The 19742-nt window shown below is 39.8% G+C and overlaps 3 protein-coding genes and 1 long non-coding RNA gene across 4 annotated transcripts; 1 reads left to right on the plus strand and 3 right to left on the minus strand.

The window, feature by feature from the left end:
- Positions 1-5756: 5756 nt before the first annotated feature.
- Positions 5757-7126, minus strand: foxi3b (forkhead box I3b). The gene is made up of 2 exons (XM_062425956.1): positions 6526-7126; positions 5757-6334 (listed from the first exon to the last, which is right to left on the minus strand). Exons 1-2 carry the CDS (start codon positions 7124-7126, stop codon positions 5757-5759), a joined length of 1179 nt encoding a protein of 392 aa, XP_062281940.1.
- Positions 7127-8599: 1473 nt separating this feature from the next.
- syce3 (synaptonemal complex central element protein 3) lies at positions 8600-9147 on the plus strand. The gene is made up of 2 exons (XM_062426092.1): positions 8600-8788; positions 8960-9147. The coding sequence occupies exons 1-2, from the start codon at positions 8656-8658 to the stop codon at positions 9145-9147; spliced, it is 321 nt and encodes a 106-aa protein (XP_062282076.1). The 5' UTR covers positions 8600-8655.
- A 2817-nt stretch (positions 9148-11964) lies between these two features.
- On the minus strand, positions 11965-12548 carry LOC133985469 (uncharacterized). The gene is made up of 3 exons (XR_009925469.1): positions 12518-12548; positions 12335-12413; positions 11965-12004 (listed from the first exon to the last, which is right to left on the minus strand). It is a non-coding gene; the product is annotated as an uncharacterized LOC133985469 (long non-coding RNA).
- A 5094-nt stretch (positions 12549-17642) lies between these two features.
- Positions 17643-19643, minus strand: LOC133985636 (protein Wnt-8a-like). Its single transcript, XM_062425291.1, has 6 exons — positions 19582-19643; positions 19426-19459; positions 19186-19315; positions 18571-18696; positions 18294-18436; positions 17643-18203 (listed from the first exon to the last, which is right to left on the minus strand). Exons 1-6 carry the CDS (start codon positions 19641-19643, stop codon positions 17643-17645), a joined length of 1056 nt encoding a protein of 351 aa, XP_062281275.1.
- Positions 19644-19742: the final 99 nt, after the last annotated feature.

The following is a 19742-nucleotide window of genomic DNA, read 5'->3' on the forward strand; positions in this document are numbered from 1 at the left end:
AAACTTGGATTGAAGCTTGACAAATGTGCTCTGTGAGTTGTTAGATAACCTGGTGAGCTGTAACACACTCTGTGGTGCATTGCTGAATGCTGTGCTCTGTGTTTGAATGCTTATACAAAGTGAAGAGGAAGAAGACAGAGTGCCTTACTTAGACATCACAAACATCATCATTCACCTAAAAACAACAACAAAACACCTCAAGCTCTGAGTTATTACGTTAACATCCTAGACTCAAAAAATGATGCAATGTGACATTTCTAAGAAAAACAACTTTCCAGAAATCAGCTACTATTATTGTTGTACTTCTGTTGTATCTGCCTGAGGAAAAACTGCTGGATGAGAGACCTTGTCTGAAGGTTATTTTCCAACTGGAAAGTGGGCCATTTTTGTTTTGTTTTTCTTTCTTTTTTTGGTTTAGGTGTCTCTTGACCAATTTATCTTCTAAATTGACACAGTTTGACTCACTTACACTGTCTGCTCAGGTTTCAGACCTGGTTAATGGGAATAAATGTGGGTCTCTTTTGCCACATGGAGTGCATTAGTGCATGCTTTCCTCTAAACAGACGCAGTCCTCATCCCGCATACTAAAATACAACCTCGCAAAGCCTGTATGGACTCAGCTGGCACTTAAATTGTTATTCAAGCCCAGCTTTCAGGTTATTATGTTCCTTGTTGCATCCAGGAGTCATATTAGATAAAACTCCCTGTGAACAATAATAATGCAACTTGTCATATCATATTCCCTCTTTACAGATATTTTAGTGTCCAGACATTCTTTAGTTCTGATTTTTTGTAACTTTTTTTTACTGTTTAAGTCACTTTTAGTCACTTTATGTGATGGGGAAATGATGGTGTCTTGTTATGCTTTCACTTCACTCTCAGTAACATTTTCACTGATTTACTCCGGCACTGTATGTCTCTGCCAGTGAGGAAGTACAAATCACAGTCCTCAATGTGCAATCAGTCGGTAAATGTTAAAATGCAAAAAACAAAACAAGCAAAAAAACAAACAGAAAGAGGGTAATTGGTTATTATCATCAATCTCCCACTCAGCTCAGCAGATGTCCTGTAAGACATATACACATTATTCCCCCCTTCTTCCTTCTCCCTCCCTCTCTGCAAAGCCCTGTTCATATCGCCATGTTTACTGCATGTTGACATGGAAAATATTTTAGGGTGAAATAGTAATGATTCATATATACACACACTCTCAGTGTGCTCTCTGTTTGTCTTTAAACTTCACTTTTCCCCAAATCGTGTATATAAGCCATGTTAAGGAAAGGGAGATCACTCATTACCTTATTGCCTGGATGCTGAGCCGGACGGGATACTGCACTATTTTACAAAGACGGACATGCTGCATTTTTATACCTTTACATGGAAAACTGGAATGGATTTGGCCTAACTGGGACATTTTGTACGGACTAAGATTGATTGGACACTGGTGATGGCAACGTTGGTGTGATATGTATTTAAAAGTATTTAAGCATTGTCAAGTTATACTGTTATGCATTTGTTACTTGGAACAGTTGTTATGTTAAAAAATGCAAAGAAAGAACATTTCATTTGCATCAAACTTCAGTAGACAGAGTTGGATACAAAAGATTGTATTAATTTTAGTATTTTCAGTTTAACTTTAAAGAGCAAAAAAAAAAAAACAACCCAAAAACTGAAAGGTTGTTCAATGACTTCTAGACTGAGGGCAAGGTATTTCATTCCTTTCATCACCTGTATGCGTGTGTCTGGAGTGTGTGTGGGTGTTTACACATAACAGCAAGCTGGTAATGCATCGGGCCCACTTCTTGCTGGAGCACTGGGCATGATGACATGTCTCCAGGCTTGACGTTCTCTCCTATCGTTTACTAAACAGCCTTGATAGGACATGACTGTTTTAGTAAATACAGAGCACGCACACGCACGTGTATGTGTGTGTGTACGTGTGTATGTATGTGTGCCCTTGTCTGTGTTTTGGGTTGATTTAGTATCAGGACAGTTAGCTTTCTGTCCAGGTAGCACTTACCCAAAGTGAAGTATTGCATTGCCTCACATTAGAGGAATAAACTTAAACAGATTCACTACCTGTCAGACTTCTCAGACTCTTTAACCACCTCACAGTGATATGTGGTATGAAATCTTTTGGAACACCGCTATAATCAGGACTCTCCTTATACAGTAAACACAAATCCCTCATGCACAGCAGCTAAGGTATAATCGTTCTCTGTCTGAGTTTATAATATAAACACCACAGTCTTGTATCTTCTACTGCAGAGACGCGTACACACACGCACACACAAACGATATGTGTGTTCATGTGTGTGGGCGCGTTCCGTTAGTTCGACAGGTGTGTGGAAGACTGCCACGAGCCAGGCGGCAGGTGGAGATGAGGATTTATAGATTTTAATCGTATCAGTCTTGAGCAATAATTCTACTGCCTCAGGCATGGAAGGTCCATAGCTACAGTACATGTGATTGATGGATGCTGTGCAGGGTATCCCTGAATCATAGAGAAACTGGTGTTTTCCACAACATATGCAGACTAGCTTGTGCTCTAGTAATCACAGGTAGCAGAAAATCAAACAGTTGATGAGGTTTTTTATATACAGAGTGGGAAAAAGATAAAAGCAGAGAAGAAGAAATGCCAGGAGGGGGAAAATATAATAACTGAATGCTATATCAAGTTAGACAAGTGTAAAATCCGTGGATGAGCTAGCTGTCCAAATAAATAATATATTCAGTACAAATACAAAAAACAAACAGAGGAGGGAAGTTCCAAAACATCGAAGTGTGTATTGTGTTATGAGTTTCAATAAAAGCAAATTGACTTTGGTTTCAGGGAGTCGGTAAAGGTAAATCCCTCAGGTTTTACCGTTTCTTATCTGGAAAGCTCCATCTGGAACATGACATTCTCCCCCTGACCTTGTTATCCCCATCCATGGCATGATTAACAGTTACAAATTTGCATCAGTTCGAAACTGTCTGAATAAGACAGCAGGAGATGTCTGCTGTTAATGAAGTCTCTGAGACAAAAGCCCCATGATGTTTCTGTTGGCAGATACACTTGAGAAGAGCTCATATTAAATAGATAGACAAGGACAATCCTATTCTTGATGCCACATCTTTCACCTGCCAGTGCAAAGTTTGAACAAGATATGGAGAAAAAAAAACCCAAAAGAACTAATTGGCTGCACAAACTATTCAAATGCAAAACAATGTATGATATGAGTGCGACATGTTGTGACAGTGATACTTCTTATATTTACTTCTCTTTTGTCCTTTTCTCTCTCTCTCTCTCTCTCTCTCTCTCTCTCTCTCTCTCTCTCTCTCTCTCTCTCTCTCTCTCTCTCTCTCTCTCTCTCTCTCCTTCTTTTTTTTAACTAATGCTGCTGATCCACTCTGTCAGACTAATATCTGCAGGAGAAGATATTCTATTTGCATATTTTGCAGTCATATTTGGCACAGTCATAACTCTCCCTGAATCATGACTGATGAAGTGAGATTTATAGCACAGTATGGGGCAGGACTCTATACACAGGTAAATCAGATATGCTTGTAAGTCTGACAAAAGTAACAAAGCAGGACTTGATGATCCATCTAAATGCAACCTCATCACTCCTTTAGAAATCAGTTATGCAAATTTGGACAGGCTGACCCCCTAACCTGCAAACCACTTATACACTTTGTCAATTGTGCCAAGATGTTAAATTCCACTTGATCTGGGTGTCTTATGTTCTTTCTTTCTTTCTTTCTTTCTTTCTGACTGTCTGTGTTTAGTGTAAATTAATGTCATGCTGCCTCTGTTTCAGGGTAAATAAAGGCTTAAGGCTGACACTGATCAAAGGGTTTACATTTACTTAAAAAAACCATATCAGCAGGATGCCTGAAGAAAAGACAAGAACGGAATATTACCAGTACAAGTTAAATTGTATGTATTTTAGTTTTCAAATGAATCAGTGTAAAACAACATTGGTTAATTTAGTTGATGATGAAGTAAAGCCCAAATTTATAGTATGACAGTGGAAGCATGGACTGTGATGTGTAAATAATTAAAAAGTGTTGGCATATGAAATGTTGTATATTCTCTAGCATGGAAAAGTGTGTATCAAAACAGATGGCACATCAGAATCAACTATATATCAACTAATACAGTTTCTTGTTACTGCAGTGCATCTAACTTATTGTACAAATGTGTATTACTGTTGGACATCTGACTAAATAAATTAACATTACTGTCAAGTTTTGTTTCTTTATATTTCTTTATTTTACTTTACTTTAGGTCATTTTATAACCTTCATTATTACATTAACATCTTGTCTTGTGTGTTCTACATATTCATTAAAAAAATCTTTATGTGCTGTTTTTATGAATGGCACAGGTGAGCAAAAGTTACTTCTTTGTTCATCTTACAATAAAGCTTTAAACTTTAACTTTACTTGATTGCTTGTACAGAATGTTCTTGTTTATCAGTTTTGATGGTGGATAGCAAAAAATGGTGGTAAACAGTGGTGACATTCATCCTAACATTTTGCTTGAGGGGCAATTATGAACCAACAGGTTGTGAACTGTGCTGAGTGTCTGTTTATTTAGCCGTTATTTCACGCTTCAGCATCTTTACAGCTTTTTACAGTTGGTCCCTCTCCCCTGATAAAGCTGCTTGCATCAAGTCAGCAGCATCTGTGTATAGATGTGTGACAGAAAGGCATGTCAATGTTTAGAGTAAGGAAGAGTGACAAGCATGGGAATGTGGATTTTCACTGTTTAGGAGAAGCAGTTAACTATCCATCACTACCCATCACACAAAGATCAGGTTTCATCGACATGCAGGTTTGACTCTACTGGTCATCGCTTTCCTGACAGGACTGTTTTCTGTCTGTGTGTGCTTATTATCTGCTTTCCTCTTTCTCTATTTTGAAGGGGGTTGTGGGGGAGGGTATAGCCAAGAGCTCGTAAGTAGTTATCATTCATTACGATTCATAAAAAATAATAAAATGACAAGTGAAACTGTACGACTCTTAAACCTTTTATTCATATCAAAAACACAACATATACATTACATTAAGAATCCATTTTGTACAATAACAGTTGCACCAATAAACCAACAATATAAATGTCTAACATTACACAACACATACAAATATTTACAAAGTAGAATGTGTTTCAGACAAGTTCATCAGACAATTTAGTTTTAGCACTACAAAAAAAAAAAAAAAAACAGAAAAAAAAAAAAAAAACATGACAGAAAATCTGCCTTAAACCTTTTGTTGCTTCTATAAAGGCAGCACCAACACACTTTGTAGACAATGGTGTAATTTAACTACCCTATAAATGTGCTCACTGAGCATTGCATGGGTGATACCATCAAAGAATCACAGATAGCAGTGTGGAATGGCCTGATGTCAGCAGATCAGATCTGGGATCTGTTAATAATGAGTCAGATCTGATAGAGACTTGTTCTGGTTAGAATAAAAGCTGACTGTGGATCTGATAGTGAGGCCGGCTGCGGTTTCAGGGAGTGACACTCGCGGTCCTTTGCTGCTAACTCAGCTGTTCCTGTGGGAATCAAAGCCTTTTTACTCTGCTGTCACACGCTATAGTGATCTCAACTGTCTCAGTCAGCGCAAACATACTTTGTGTGTATTTTGCCTTTCACAACAACAACAGAAGCTCTCTAACACAAAAGTCATCAGACAGGTAAAATGTTCCTGTAAAGAGTCTTGTCGAACCACCAGGATGAACCATTTTCCTTTCTTGATGTCTTATTAAACCTCTGTGCCCTCACGATGATAGATGATTCCTGTCGAGCCCAGTGGAGGATAGAAATGCCCACTGGACCCGCTGTACTGGCTGAGGATGGGGCTGGTGTACGCTAGGGAGGACTGGGTGGGTGAAGAGGAGAGAACGCTGGGAGCTGGCACTTGTGGTACCCACTCTGGGCCCGCTGAGTTAGGAGAGTAGCTACTAAAGCTTCCAGGCTGCGTGTGCCTATGAGGCCCATCTATAGGAAGGTTGATCGGCAGCGGCCGGTTTAACCCATCACCTCCTACCTCATTAGCTGCTCCAGCGGTCACCCCAGACATTTCTGATAAGAAGCTGCTCAGACAAGGTGCGGGACCTGATGATGAAGGGGAGGGAATCCTGTCCGCTGTGGGAGAGATGTTAAGGGCTTGGTTGCCAGAGTGTTTAGGGCTGCCCCTCTCACTGTCACCTGACTCAGGGGCCCCAGAACCACCTTCACCACCGGAGAGGGAGTCAGACTTCCTCTTCCTTTTGCGGCGGAAGTTTCCATTGTCGAACATCTTTTCACAGTTGGGGTCAAGGGTCCAGTAGTTGCCCTTACCTGTAAAATAAAAGTTAAAAAGATTTGATTAATTTTTTTAAATGGTGAAATAGCTTATGTGTGCAACACGCAGAGAAAACACAATGTAATATGCAAAACAATCAAACTGTAAATGAAAATTAAATGAATTAATCATATACTGTAAATATTTGCTTGTAGGATAGAAACCAAAAACATATTTAAAGTATTACCTGGATCGTCCTCATCTCTTGGTACTTTTTTGAAGCAGTCATTGAGTGACAGGTTGTGTCTGATGGAATTCTGCCAGCCTGCTTTACTCTTGTTGTAGAAAGGGAAGTTATCAGCAACGTACTGGTAAATCTGACTCAGTGTCAGTCTCCTGTCTGGTGCTCCGTGGATAGCCATGGCAATGAGAGCGGAGTAGGAATAAGGGGGCCTGACGAGCTTCATCAAGTCTTCTTGTGAGGGTAGGGAGAACCAGCTCAGCTCCCCTCCAGGACCTCCAGCACCAGCAGGACCCAGGTAAGGCCTCTGCATGCCATAGTGCTGAGGGACAAATGGAGGACCAGGGTTCCCAGGTGGGCCGGTGGTAGCCAGGTATGGTGGTGTGTTGATCCCAGAGCCGTTGAACCAAAGGTAGGGGTTTGGGGAGGAGGTGGCGTAGTCGCTCAGGTCGTAAGAGGTTGGCGTGGTGCGCTGAGGGCTCGGCAGTGAGGGAGGAGGGTAGTAACAGTCACTGTACATGCTGAGTTCAGGGGGCTCCTGGCCAAGGCTAGGGAACTGCGGGCCACACCGAGGAGGAGACTGGCCCTGGGCCTCAAATGATGACATTGTCAAGGCAGGGTTTTGTCTCACCTTTACCTTTGTCTTTGGTTGTCCTTCCTCTTTGTGTCAAAATCTTTTTGGAGCAATTTCTTTTCGCCTGTGAAAGTCCTCTCAGTCTTGCTCAGTCTGTTGCAAATATTCAGTGCAGTTGGTGAGCTTCCAAGTTGTAAGCTACTCTTTTCTCCTCCTTTCTTGTCTGTTTGTCCTTGCTTTCTGTCAAGATGTCACCTGTCATACCTGCTTTATCTGTTTCCCTGGAAACGCCCCCAGTCTCGTTTGATTGGTTGTTTTCTCAGGTGAGTAGCCTGTTCCTGCTTTTATCTGTTTTTTTCCTTCTGTCAGCTAGTTCAGTTCCTCGAGGGGTTTTTGTTCACTCTCAATTAAATAATTTTCCACTCTAAGCTGTTAGTTCAACATTTATTGAGTTCAGTCATCTGTAATTTTTTAATGATCATGATGCAAATTTAAACAGACTGAAATAATACAGCTTGACCTTTTAGATTATACACTTTAATGTGTCTTTCTTCTGTATGCTTTTCTTGCAATCATGGACAGCTTAGTTGTCATTAAGATGGACAACCCTCCCTTACAGTACTGAGAATTGTCATTCTCGGTACTTTAAGAGAGGATAGTGATGCACCCTGGCTAACGTTTCATACTTTATTTAGTATCTATATATACTAATTAATAAAACATTATATTAATATTTTCTGTAAATCTTAGGCTGTTCTTTGGCAAGTGTAAGATATAGATGAATAGAAAGATAATTGGAGGATTAGTCTAACAGCTTCTTTAAACCAGGTTTAGCAGTAGAAATACCACACAAGTGGGAGAAGCCTATTGTAGTGGTAGGAACAATAGGATAATGGCAGTATTGCAGTGACAGTAGCCTATATAGTTTGACATGTATTTTGATATTATTTACTCTTAACCTAGTTTCCTTTAACACATAGCATTAAGCTAATATCTTATTAGAATCTCTCTATTTTTCCTATAAATTATAATTTTAATAATACAAATCTAAATTGTTGTCTATATGTCGTGTATCTTAACTCCAGGTAGTAGCAGGTTATGATGCAACAGGTTTATATAAAAAGTTTATTGTGTAAAGATTTCCCTGAAAAAAAGTCTTAAATTAACTACGTCATCGCTCTTTACGTCGAGAATGCGCATTGCGTCATTTTCTTAAATTAGTTTGATAACGTCTGATTTTGTGAAGAAACGCCTCTTTATCGTAAGTTTTACACACTTTTAGATAAAAAAAAACAAAACAGCTTGTTATCCCCATAACATGTTAACTGACATATTGTGTAACATACACAGATACGTTTGTCACGCTTAATAAACAGTATATCAGTCAAAATGTTAGTTTTAAACGAAGCAAACATGCTAACTTTAAGCTAGTATGAGACCACAGCGTCGTAAGTTAACGTCTACCTGGGCTGTCAGATGTGACTTTCAGGCGTTAACTGACGTGAGCTGACGTTAGTTGTGTTTGCGGGGAAGTTTCTTTGACCGCAGCTGATACGAGCAATATGCCGGTTTGTAATGTAACTCAGATGGCCGATTCATCTTCACCAACTGAGCTTCAGCAGAACAACAGTGACGACGCGTTGGAACTGAATAAAGATTTGGAGAGAATGATTGAGGACACTGAAAATATGTCAGGTATGATACTGTTTTATTTGAAGTTAAGTTCATTGTGGCGTGGTTTAAGACAAACAAGCTTCAGCTACATGGGGATTCAGATTTGGTGAGCCGCTGTAGTAGCTAAAATCCAACATGAATGTTTGTTAACTGCAATTTCACCTTCGTCCTCCTCCCTCTGTGCACCTGAAGTGCAGCTGACATGGATGGCTTATGACATGGTGGCACTGCGGACCAACCCCGAGCTGGTGGCCTCTATGAAAAGACTGGAAGAAGCGTATTACAGGTGCAGAGTTGCTGTCAGTGGAGAGACCAGAGACCAGAAGCCACAAAGTGACAAATGTCCTGAGTCTGCTGTTACAACACTCACTCCAATGTAATGTAATCATTCGTTTTCAGTCCACAAGCACTTTGAATGAGGAGAAAACGTTGTTAAGGCAGTTTTACATTACATTTTATTGTGTTCAAGTAAATACTTATTTTGCTGTGGAGAAGTAGGAAGTTGGACTGGTGTATCTGCCTTCTGTTTGCATTGAAACGTTTTCATTCAGTAATGTAGACTGCAGTATGATTGTAATTAGTTTGTAAATTGGACTGCAGCTATTGTGTGTAAAGCAGTTACTTAAGTGGTCTGTTCTTGTTTAGCTTGTTAAATGTGATAAATAAAGACAGTTTTAAATGAGAATGTGTTCAGGTGTTTTTTTTATAGATTGGCATTTATCTCCTTCACTGAAGTGTGTAATTTGACTAAGACTATTTGATGTTTACCTTTAGCCGTATACATCTGCATTTGAGGTTTATGTTGGGGGATTGCTCATGACATGTAATGTCAGTTGACATAGCCTGTTTTTGTTCTCATTATTCTTTTGAAGATGGAAAACACAGAGAAGAGCATCGAACAAGCTACTCCCACTGCCTGCATTGATCTGGAAAACATACTGAAAGAGCTCGACTCCTTGTCTAATTGCATGGATCATCTGGCATGTACGTGTAACTGTTTATCCCCTCTCTTAACCTTCACACCTCCAAAATGTCAGTAAGCATCAATTATGCCAGTAAGATGACCTTGATCGATTTGCAATTATGCAAAGCGCATGATGTAACTGTTATCCTAGATCTGCTATGTGATAGCCAAAAGTGGATTATTGTACACCAACTGCTATGCAAGTTAGCCCTGCTTGAAGATGTCAGTGGTGCAGAGTTACTGTATACCACATGATGATTGTCAGTTTGCACTCTGCTGATGGGCAGATAGGAGTAACTGAAGGTTTTCACACACATGGTTATCCATCAGGCTATTTGATGAGAAGCATGATATTACAACCTCTTCTCTGCCACAGGGGACAGTTATGGGAAAACAACAATTGATGTAATCCGCTTAGTGTTGTCTTACCTCAGTTCACCTATCTGCTCACTTTAATAGCGTAAAGCCTTGAATTCAGGAAAATATCAAGTTTGTTTTTTATTTTTTTGGATAAAAAGGAGCTGTGACTCTTGATGCGGTGTCCCCATTTAGTTTACTTTTTTGGCAGACAGTTTACAAGAAATTGACCATTTAGTACTGACAAGAAATGATAAAAGACATGCACTAACAAATGTCAATCAAACCTTGACTTTAGAAAAATGTTGCCAGTTTCATGTATGACGACTTATTAAGAAAAGGAAAATTATTTTCCCAAAGGGTTAATACTACTACTACTACTACTACTACTACTGCTACAAGTAATAATAATAATAATGATGGTGATGATGATGATGATGATGATGATGATGATAGGAATAATAATATACTTTATTTATATATCACAATACTTTACATGGTTAAAACATTTAAGCTCTACAATTAAACAGTAGCCTACAGTCAGACAATTAAACAAAACATTGCACAGAATAAAATACCCCCAGTACTAGTGATCGATCACTTTGTTTTTTCTGTGCTGTTTCATCACTCAGTGGGCACAAACATAATTTTTTGTATTTGGAATCTTTGGACAGTTATACAGCGAAAACCAATATTACTTTAAAATAACAGTAGAAATAGAAATTAATAGAATAGAGAGGAATGTATACTTTTAAGTTTAGTATTCAGGCTGTTTGCTGTTCAGTCTGATCATCGTTGGTGTGGAAACTCATATATTATGAAATGTTGCTTTTGGACATCTCAGGACTGTGTTGACCTGAGGCAGATGTAAAACAGGACATTTTGTTTTCTGCCTGCAGTGCAAACCCAGCGCAGACAGTGTGATCTGATCATTTGTGTTGGCCGCCCTGACAAGCTGGCATTCCTGAAAGTCCGAGCTTGACCTGAAACTGATGCGTGAAGAGCAGAGGTAATGCTGCGTATCTCAAAAACATAGTTTAACAAAATCTACAAACCACCTCCCATGTAAAAATCTGCAAACACAGGTCAAAGTGCCAAAAAAGGAATTCAAATTGTGACATTTGCACAGGTGTCTTTAAAATAAGGTTTATGAACAAGCCCGCTCGTGCAATGTGCACAAATTTGCATACAGAAACACAGAGACGGATGCACACACACCCACATTGAGCCTGCTGTCGGTACTGCTCAGAGTCCTGCAGGGTGCAGCAGACAGCTCTGGCTCTGCGTTTCAGAGTCCCGGTCTGTGCCGTCAATGAGGACCAGCGGGTTGAATTTGTAATGGGTAATCATCTCCTCCACCCCAGGGAAACTCTACAGTACAGCAACACACAAAAAAGATGACAAGGACCTTATGACGCAGCACAGCACAAGTCAACATCAAACATTCCCTGAGGCGTGTTGCAAGATGTGAACTTTTCAGTTTACTCTGAGTGTACCCGTTGACTTCTTCCTCTCATTTTAACATCTCAGTTAATGGTATCATCACTTTCACTTTACCTCAGTGTTCTTGAGGCCAGTCCCAAGGGAATAGGAGTTGCCTTGGTTACGGATCTGAATGTTGTAAACCTTGTCCTCTTTTAGCAGCATCAGGGTGTAGGGATGCTCAGCAAAACCTTTTGAGCTGTCTCTCACCATAAATGCCCCGTCCTTGAAGACAAAAACGGACACACATTATTACAACATTATATTGCAACAAGAAAATCCTGTAAAATTTCAGCTGCTATTTTTGTTATTCTGCTCCAGAGACAAGAGGGTGAGAGATGTGAGAGGCAGCACCGGACCTTGTTCACCTCTCTGAGGACATCTTCAGCTTGATGTCTGGTCACCTGTCCTCCATACCAGCTGCAATCAAAATCCTGGATACATCATAATAAAACAGTCATAGTAAGGACTAGACTAACTCATTCTATTAATTGTTCTATTGCAATGACTGGGTATGTTGGGTAAATAAACGTCACAAAAGTAATAGTATATGGCCAATTTAATGAACAAGTTCTCAAGCAGACATAAAGGTCCCTGCTATTGTTTTCTTTTTACAACATCGCCATCTGCTGTTTCCCCTCTGAAAGTGCCCAAGGTGTGTAATTGCACAGAAAAACATTATATGTCCTCCAACTTGCACAGTACACAGTCAGGTAAGGAAATTGTGGCTTACAGTAGTTTTGATTACACTATTTCAAGCTCACCTTTCTTTGTCCTGGTTTTGAACTGACAATTTTAGGAGGTTGTGTTGGTGCTGGAGGAACCGGAGGGAGCTTAGTTGGTCTGGGAAGGGAGAGATGAAATAGAGCAGGAATTGAAAAAGTAAATAATGGCATTATCCAGAATGAAGAGGTTGCTAGGCTCCTTGATTGTTCAGGTTGACCTACATTTTAGGAAGCTCTGTAGGCTTAGGGGCCTTCGGTGGACGGAACTTGCTGCTGAATGAGCCAAGAGCCTTGACAGCGTTGCCCTCTTGTGGACATGATTGATAGTTTGAAATAGAAATTTAATAAATTGTCACAACCTTTAACATCGGTTACCATCACCTCAAACACACAATGAGCAGCTCATACTTAATTTTGGAAGCTCCAAGAGTGACTGGCCGGATTGTCCAGGCTTCTTGCTCCTGCCCATATGCGTACTTGGTTGGCCGGCTGCTGTTCAGGACGACAAAATAATTTTAGATAAGGATGATTTATTTGGCACATTGTATTTCTGCCAACAAACATCACCATCGTCATCAATAAGATGGGTGATTGTGGAATAAGTCAATTTACAGTGACTTGGTAGTCTGAAAGGTTCCTGAGGGGAGTGTTTCACTCTTGGTAGGGCACGATTTGGAGGTTTGGAGGTCCGTTCAACAGGGGGAGGATCATGCACAGGCTCTACATACATACACAAACACATACACACACATACAGGAAATTCTGTGATATTCTGGTAAGTTTGAGGTGGCTTCAATATGTGTGGGGACAAAGGCAGCTCAAAGTTACCATCAAAGCACTCATAGCACTCTTCACTGTCTTCTTCCTCAGCTGACTGTGTCTCAGTCACAGCAGAGATGTAGCCCTTTTCGCTTTCTTCAGGGTCCACTTCCTCATAGTTTTCATCGCTGTCATTGTCCTGAACATAGCATAAACAGCAACACATATCAGAGAAGGCAGTTTTTTAAACTATTCCTTCTGTAATATGCACATATTAATTAACATTATAATATAGTTTGAATTAATTACTTTGACCCTTACGTTTGTGCAAGTAAAAGTCGCCAAACTTAAAAAATAATAATAATAACTTGCAGTTTTTACTTACAAACTCATCTGAGTCCCAATTCTGTTGCTCCTGTGTGAATGCTGTTTAGGAAAATAAACAATAAAATGACTTAATAGCACTGAGCTTAAGTAATATTACTGTATACTTTGAAATCAGCATAGTTGTACCCAAGCATTTTTTACCTTGTGTTGGATACTTTTGTGCATTTGATCTGTACAAAAAGTAAATATGAATATTGTACTTTAAAAAAAATGTACAGTCACACATTAAATAGTAGAAGTTCAGTACAGAGTGAAATCTGTTTGCTTACCTATTACCATGACTCCTCTTCTTCTCACCTTTACAGACTTCACTTTGGATCTTAGTGAGTGTTCTGCAAAAATCAAGACCAAAACATTACCAAGATACTAGTCCACTGTAACTGTTGATTGTGGTAATGACTACCACTCCCTGCTGCAGCCTAATGCAAAATTATATGCTCTGTGTATAAGTAACATCCCATACATGTTCATAATTAACCACTATGCCTATAGAGATATTGGCCGATTGATCATTTATTGATGCTTTTGGTGTCAATGAAAAAAAAAGGAACTTACAGAAAATGATGGCTGGGGAACACTTGGAGGTCACACTCATTCATTCGCTGGATAATGTAGAGTTACACATACGGTAATGAAACAAAATAGAAAATCAGTGACTGAGTATTTCAGAATAGTACATTTCCTTTAAAGGTTTGCGCACACTTACCAGGAACTGTGCTCCACTTATGCTTCCCTTCATTACCACTTTGTCACAGCCTGTTAATTTAAGCTGAGAAGATAATAGGATGTCTCACGCTTAGAGAAGGTAAGTTAACTTTCACTGTGTGCGTAGAGTTATTACATCGCTATCTGAAAATAATCAAGTAGCTCAGTCTTAGAGTTTAACTTACTAGATTTAGTCTTAAGAAATGCATTAGATTGTAGACAAGAATATCACCAGACAGTAGTACAGGTTTTATAGTGTGAAGCTGCTGTTTTGCTACTCACCCTCTTCATGTAGTTGGACAGAGTTTGGGGATTCCATCCCATCACCTCTGCTTTAGAAGGAACATTATTTAAATTCATGCTTTCCTCCTGTAAGTATCACACCGACTGAAAAAACGCAGAACCTTTTTGTTTGGCAGCGGATCCAGAAAAGTGTTGAAATCTCTTTCTCAACCTACCTACCTTACAAATGAATAGTTCAGAAATACCTCTCAGTACCTTAAATAGGCTTGTGGTATGTCATCTTCTCATGTGCCTGTTGTGTAAAAGGCTCAGATAGAAAGCTGTGGTCATAAAGACTTAAAATATTACAGTACGCTCAGACTGCAGAGTATGAATATCTAAACATAGAGGCAGCTAATTTCCTGTCTCACAACTACAGCATGTCACTATTAGTAAAAATTATTTTTTAATATGTGTCTGATTTGTGACTTAACAGCAAGATCTTGTGAGATACAGATGTCTTAATTTTAGATCTGTTTAGATCTAGACTTTAATGTTGCTCAGGCCTAAACGTGGATACACACTTCTAAATTGTTTTATTCGTATACATTACACATATTAACTCTTACCTACTGTTCAGGGGCAAATTTGACCTAGTTTTACATTTGAGAGCTGTAAAAACACCCTATACACATTTCTTCTAGGTGGACTTTTCCGAATGTGACCCTGTATATACAAAATCAAAACACATTGCATAATTTTTAAATTTTTGTGCAACTGATACACATTTTTGTAAAGGGAAATTTGACCTGTGTTTATTAAAAGAAAATTCAAAAATCATTGTTCAAACATGTATTCTTCATAATTCATAAAATGTTCTCCAGAACCATAATATAATGGTTGTGAATGTCTTTTTTTTCTCCATAAAAAAACAGAATACACTCTTAATTAAGGATTGATCAGACATTTATGACTGATGGCGAATTTATGAATGTGAGTTGGTGTAGATACTAATTATGAGTGATAATATGAGTATGCAAGGGTTAATGTTGCTGCTTAGAGATATTTGTTGTAAGCCATGTTCTGACTTCTGCTTTTTATTCAAATTCATAGTGTGGTTTGCAAACTGATGTCTTTGTCAGATCTTGCATCCCAGCTGCAGCCTGTCCTGAGTCAGGCCTCTTGGTATCTCACACCCAGGTGAGAGAGGAGGGCAGCGGGGAGAAAGGATGATCAATCACGCTCAGATCCCTCTAGCCCCCCAGGCCTTGTCTGGGGGAATACAGGTGTCCTCCTGGGGGGTCCTCGTGGGAGATCAGCCCCTCTGCTGTTTTCCTCTTCTTTCCTGAGTGGCAGGACCCCCCCCCCCCCCCAATGACAGACATGATACTGCCACTGTAGAGGAGGGACAACATTCAGTATAAATATATAGAAAGTGATGCAGCAATTTTAGCAAGGTGTTAAATTGGTTTCAGTTATTTTTTTCTCATTTAGAACATTTGGTTGTTTTGGTTTTTTTTAAAACAACATATTTTTAAATTGTTTAAAACATATTTATTTCATAAAAATGAAAAGGCCACAAAAGACAACTTCTCATCTAGAATTGACATTTTTCTAGTGGAAAAGAGGTATTTCAACAGACAATAGTGGAAGAACATGTGGTCATTACACTTCTGGAGCACTAGTGAGCATCAGGTCAGACTATGCTCAGATGGGACCAATATGGAACCAATAATCTACCCAGTGGAGATCAGAGATAAGGGGTGGATCAGTAAAGGCCTCCAGTGGGGTGAAACCTTCATTAACACACAGCAGGACAGCATGGGAAATACAGGACATCCCCAGAAGCAAACAGACAAATGGGAAGGCTCGGAAGGAGTGTTTTGTTGTGTGAGAGTGTTTACTTGTTCTTCCTACATTTGAGATTCCTTTTTTACTCAGGGTGTAGTTGTATAGTTTCATGGCTTGTGTTACTTTTCTGCCTGAGCTCCATTGAGAACCCAATTTTGTCCAGAAAATCTACATTTACCTTTTGAATGACCCTTCCCTTCAGTAAGAAGTGTCCAAAGCTGATGTTTTCCTTAATCAGTGCCCATCAGCTGATATAACAAATGTCAATCATCTGATATGATCAAATTGTGGAATCTCTTAACCACAGTTCTTAGGTATATATGGTCTCACATAATGGTAATCCAAGCTGCTCTTATCTTGCTTTTTACCTGCTTCTGTAGTAACTGCTCTGTAAAGACAGTAAAACAGCCTTGTGACCTGCCTTCTTTTCTGTTAGACTCCCACCCCCGTCTCGCCCCAGGCACATACCCCCTGATGAAGGTAATATCCATGCCATCACTCATTTAACTGAGGCAGTGGCAGATTTATGACACATCCAGCTGAGAGGAAGATTTTTGGAGATACAGGGGGTAGAGGAAAGAAGGGGGCTAAATGAATGGCTCCTTAGACACAGATAGGCCGGTGGGTGGGGATTGGGGCCTCTCTTAGACCTAATTATTTGCAAATTATAAGATTAGAAATTAACTTGCTTTCAAGGTGGAATGTGTGTCACACTTATTTATAACTCTCTCTTCACTGGCTGTAATAACTGCACCTCAATGAGACCCATTTTGAGGAGAAATTCTGTCTGTCAACGCGTTTCCCACATATGCTTTGATGTATTGTGAAACATTTGCATTGCCTGTGGGATGTGACAAAAACTCGGATAGGCAACGGTGTCCCAGATTATCAGGCCAAATACCTGACTTGTAGAGGTAGAAACACTTCCCCTAATTTGTCTTTCAAAGCCTCGCTGCTCTTTGAATCAAATCAATACACGTTGACATCAAAGTAATAAGGGATCAACGGTGGATCAACACCTTGGCTAGGTGTGAACTGCACCATGTTATCCATGTAATCCTCTGTTAAGTGTATTCAGTCCACTCTTATTCTAATGGCAGCAATTTTAGGTGTGCCCTGTTCTAAAATTTCCGGAATAAAATAATGCGATTTTTCTTGCTTTTTTTCTTCTTCTTCAAATAAAAACTAAAAAAAAGACTTAAATTGACATTTAAAAAAACAACAACTTTATTTTAACTTTTACATAGATTCAATTCAGTTGCCCAAATCAACCATTTATTTTCAATTAAACAAACACAGTATTCATAAATAGACATATAACACTGAAAAATGAAACAAAAGTGCAAACATTAGACATTTATCATTTTCAGCTCAATCTGATATGGCCCTTATCCCACAGACTGTCATTACTTTTGTGAACTCTTTATTGTTTTGGTCCACGATATCTCCTTCTAAAGCCGTGTCCCTCACCGCCATCCCTCCTGGCGCACACGTATTTGACTATAACCTGGGAGCAGTCTTCACAGTTCACCTTGCAGCACCAGTGGAATTTACAGTTGCAGCTGCTCACTACTTCCGTGCGCCTTTCCTCCACCCTCAGGCCGCACTCATGACACAACCTGCGGCAGCTCCTCCTCTCCCATTGGGTCAAACCCTCTCCATGCTGCACACACTCCCGGCCCTCCGTGCCGTACAGCCCCGTACTGCTGTTCCTCCTGCAGTAGTCCGGAGAGTCCTCCAGGTAGACGAGCTCTGCCCGGGAGATGCTGCCGAACGCGTCCACGACGGCACCTCGGTTGTCCGCGCTGTTGCCAGCCCGCATACGCTTTTTGTCGATGTCCAGTTTTTGGGCTTGGCCGTGCTTGATCTTCAAATAGTTGCCAATGTCTCTGAAATCGGATAGCTGTGTCCAACAGGTTTGGACGCTGCAGCTCTCAGACATGCCATGACATCTGCAGATGCGCTTCATTGTTGCTTTTACAGCCTGTTGGGAACCAGGGATAGCCTAGTTAAATGCTGCCAAATATTTCAATTGCTATGTCATGAAAAATGCCTGCGGTTTGAAGATTCTTACTTGACGTCCAGCTTCGTTGTTGTGCAAGTTGACAGCAGCTCTGGAGTCCTGACCGGTCTCCTGTGCATCCACGTACTGTTTGGAAATCCTCTCCCCGAAATCCACGTTATCACTACAGCCACCCCATAACCAGCCCCGTCCGCCTACACACAAAATATCAGTTACAGTTAGACCAACTTTAACTTTCAAATGGCTTACATTTAAATGCATATACATGGGAAATACGTTTAATGTCGACAACAGTAGCTTATTATATATGTTTTGCAGTGAGCCTCACCAATTTTCCCGTTCTTTGAGACATCACACCCACAGTCGTCGAGATCTCCCAGACTGCAGTTCCTGGTCAGAGTGTACATGACCCCCGCTGCACTGATGGCGTGGACGAAAGACGTCTCTCGGGTGGCTGTAAATGAGAGGAAATACATAATAGGATTGGGAAATCAATATATTGTAGGGTAAAACATGTCACACATTCAGTAGGCTACTTATGTCATGCCAAGATATATTAAAAATGGAAGTAAGTGAAAATGAAAGAGTTACCTGTTATAATGATGATAATAATAAACATATTAAACATATAAATAGTTGTACAATAAATGTAGGTGCAATTATGCCTCACAATTCAAAACATTTCAACCGGGTTCTTTAGGCATGACTAACTAACAAGGACATTGCTAGATAAATATATCACTGATTGCTATAAACCTTTCCGAATTTATCTGAGCCTTTATAGCAAGTTTTTAGTGTTTTCGATAAAAGTTCAGTTGGGTGCATGGAAACAAGACTCATTTTTACGCATAGGCCGAAGTTCTTTAAGATCATGTTTCTTTCAACTTTGTGGACCCGCATCCACAACAGCAGGTAGGAAATCGTGTTTACAATCATAACCTACCTCGCCTTAGTCCTCTGAGCTGCACTGCGCTGTCTGGACAGTTCCATCTATCCCAAGCAAACTGATGTTTGCACTCCTCAATCCCGCTCTGTGCGCCCACCTGCACGCTTCTTGCATAGGTGAGATAGGCCTGCAGGAGAGGCAATAATGGCATTCATTAATTGACCTGAATCACATTCAGAAATGATGTCCTCAATTTGTCTGAGATTTAATTCAAGAAACAAAGTCTTTTCTTTTTACCTTGGGTCCCGTCATAAGAAAGTTACTTGCGACCCTGAGAAGAAGATACAGGATGAGCATTAAATAATTAGATCAATCAATCGACCTTAAGACTATATATATGTGTGTGTGTGTATATATATATATATGGTAAAGATACAGGAAATGGTCTCTTACCAGGCATATCCCGGAGTCATTTTATATAGAAGAAGTAGAAGCCAGAATAATAATTGCACCATTTCGATATAGCCACCGATAGCCAACAAGGAAGAGAGCTACTTATTTTGAGCCCCTGTACTTCTACTTTCTCTTTTATTTGAATGAAGAACAAATGGAAC

Source organism: Scomber scombrus, chromosome 9, assembly GCF_963691925.1.
Source record: "Scomber scombrus chromosome 9, fScoSco1.1, whole genome shotgun sequence".
NCBI lineage: Eukaryota > Metazoa > Chordata > Actinopteri > Scombriformes > Scombridae > Scomber > Scomber scombrus.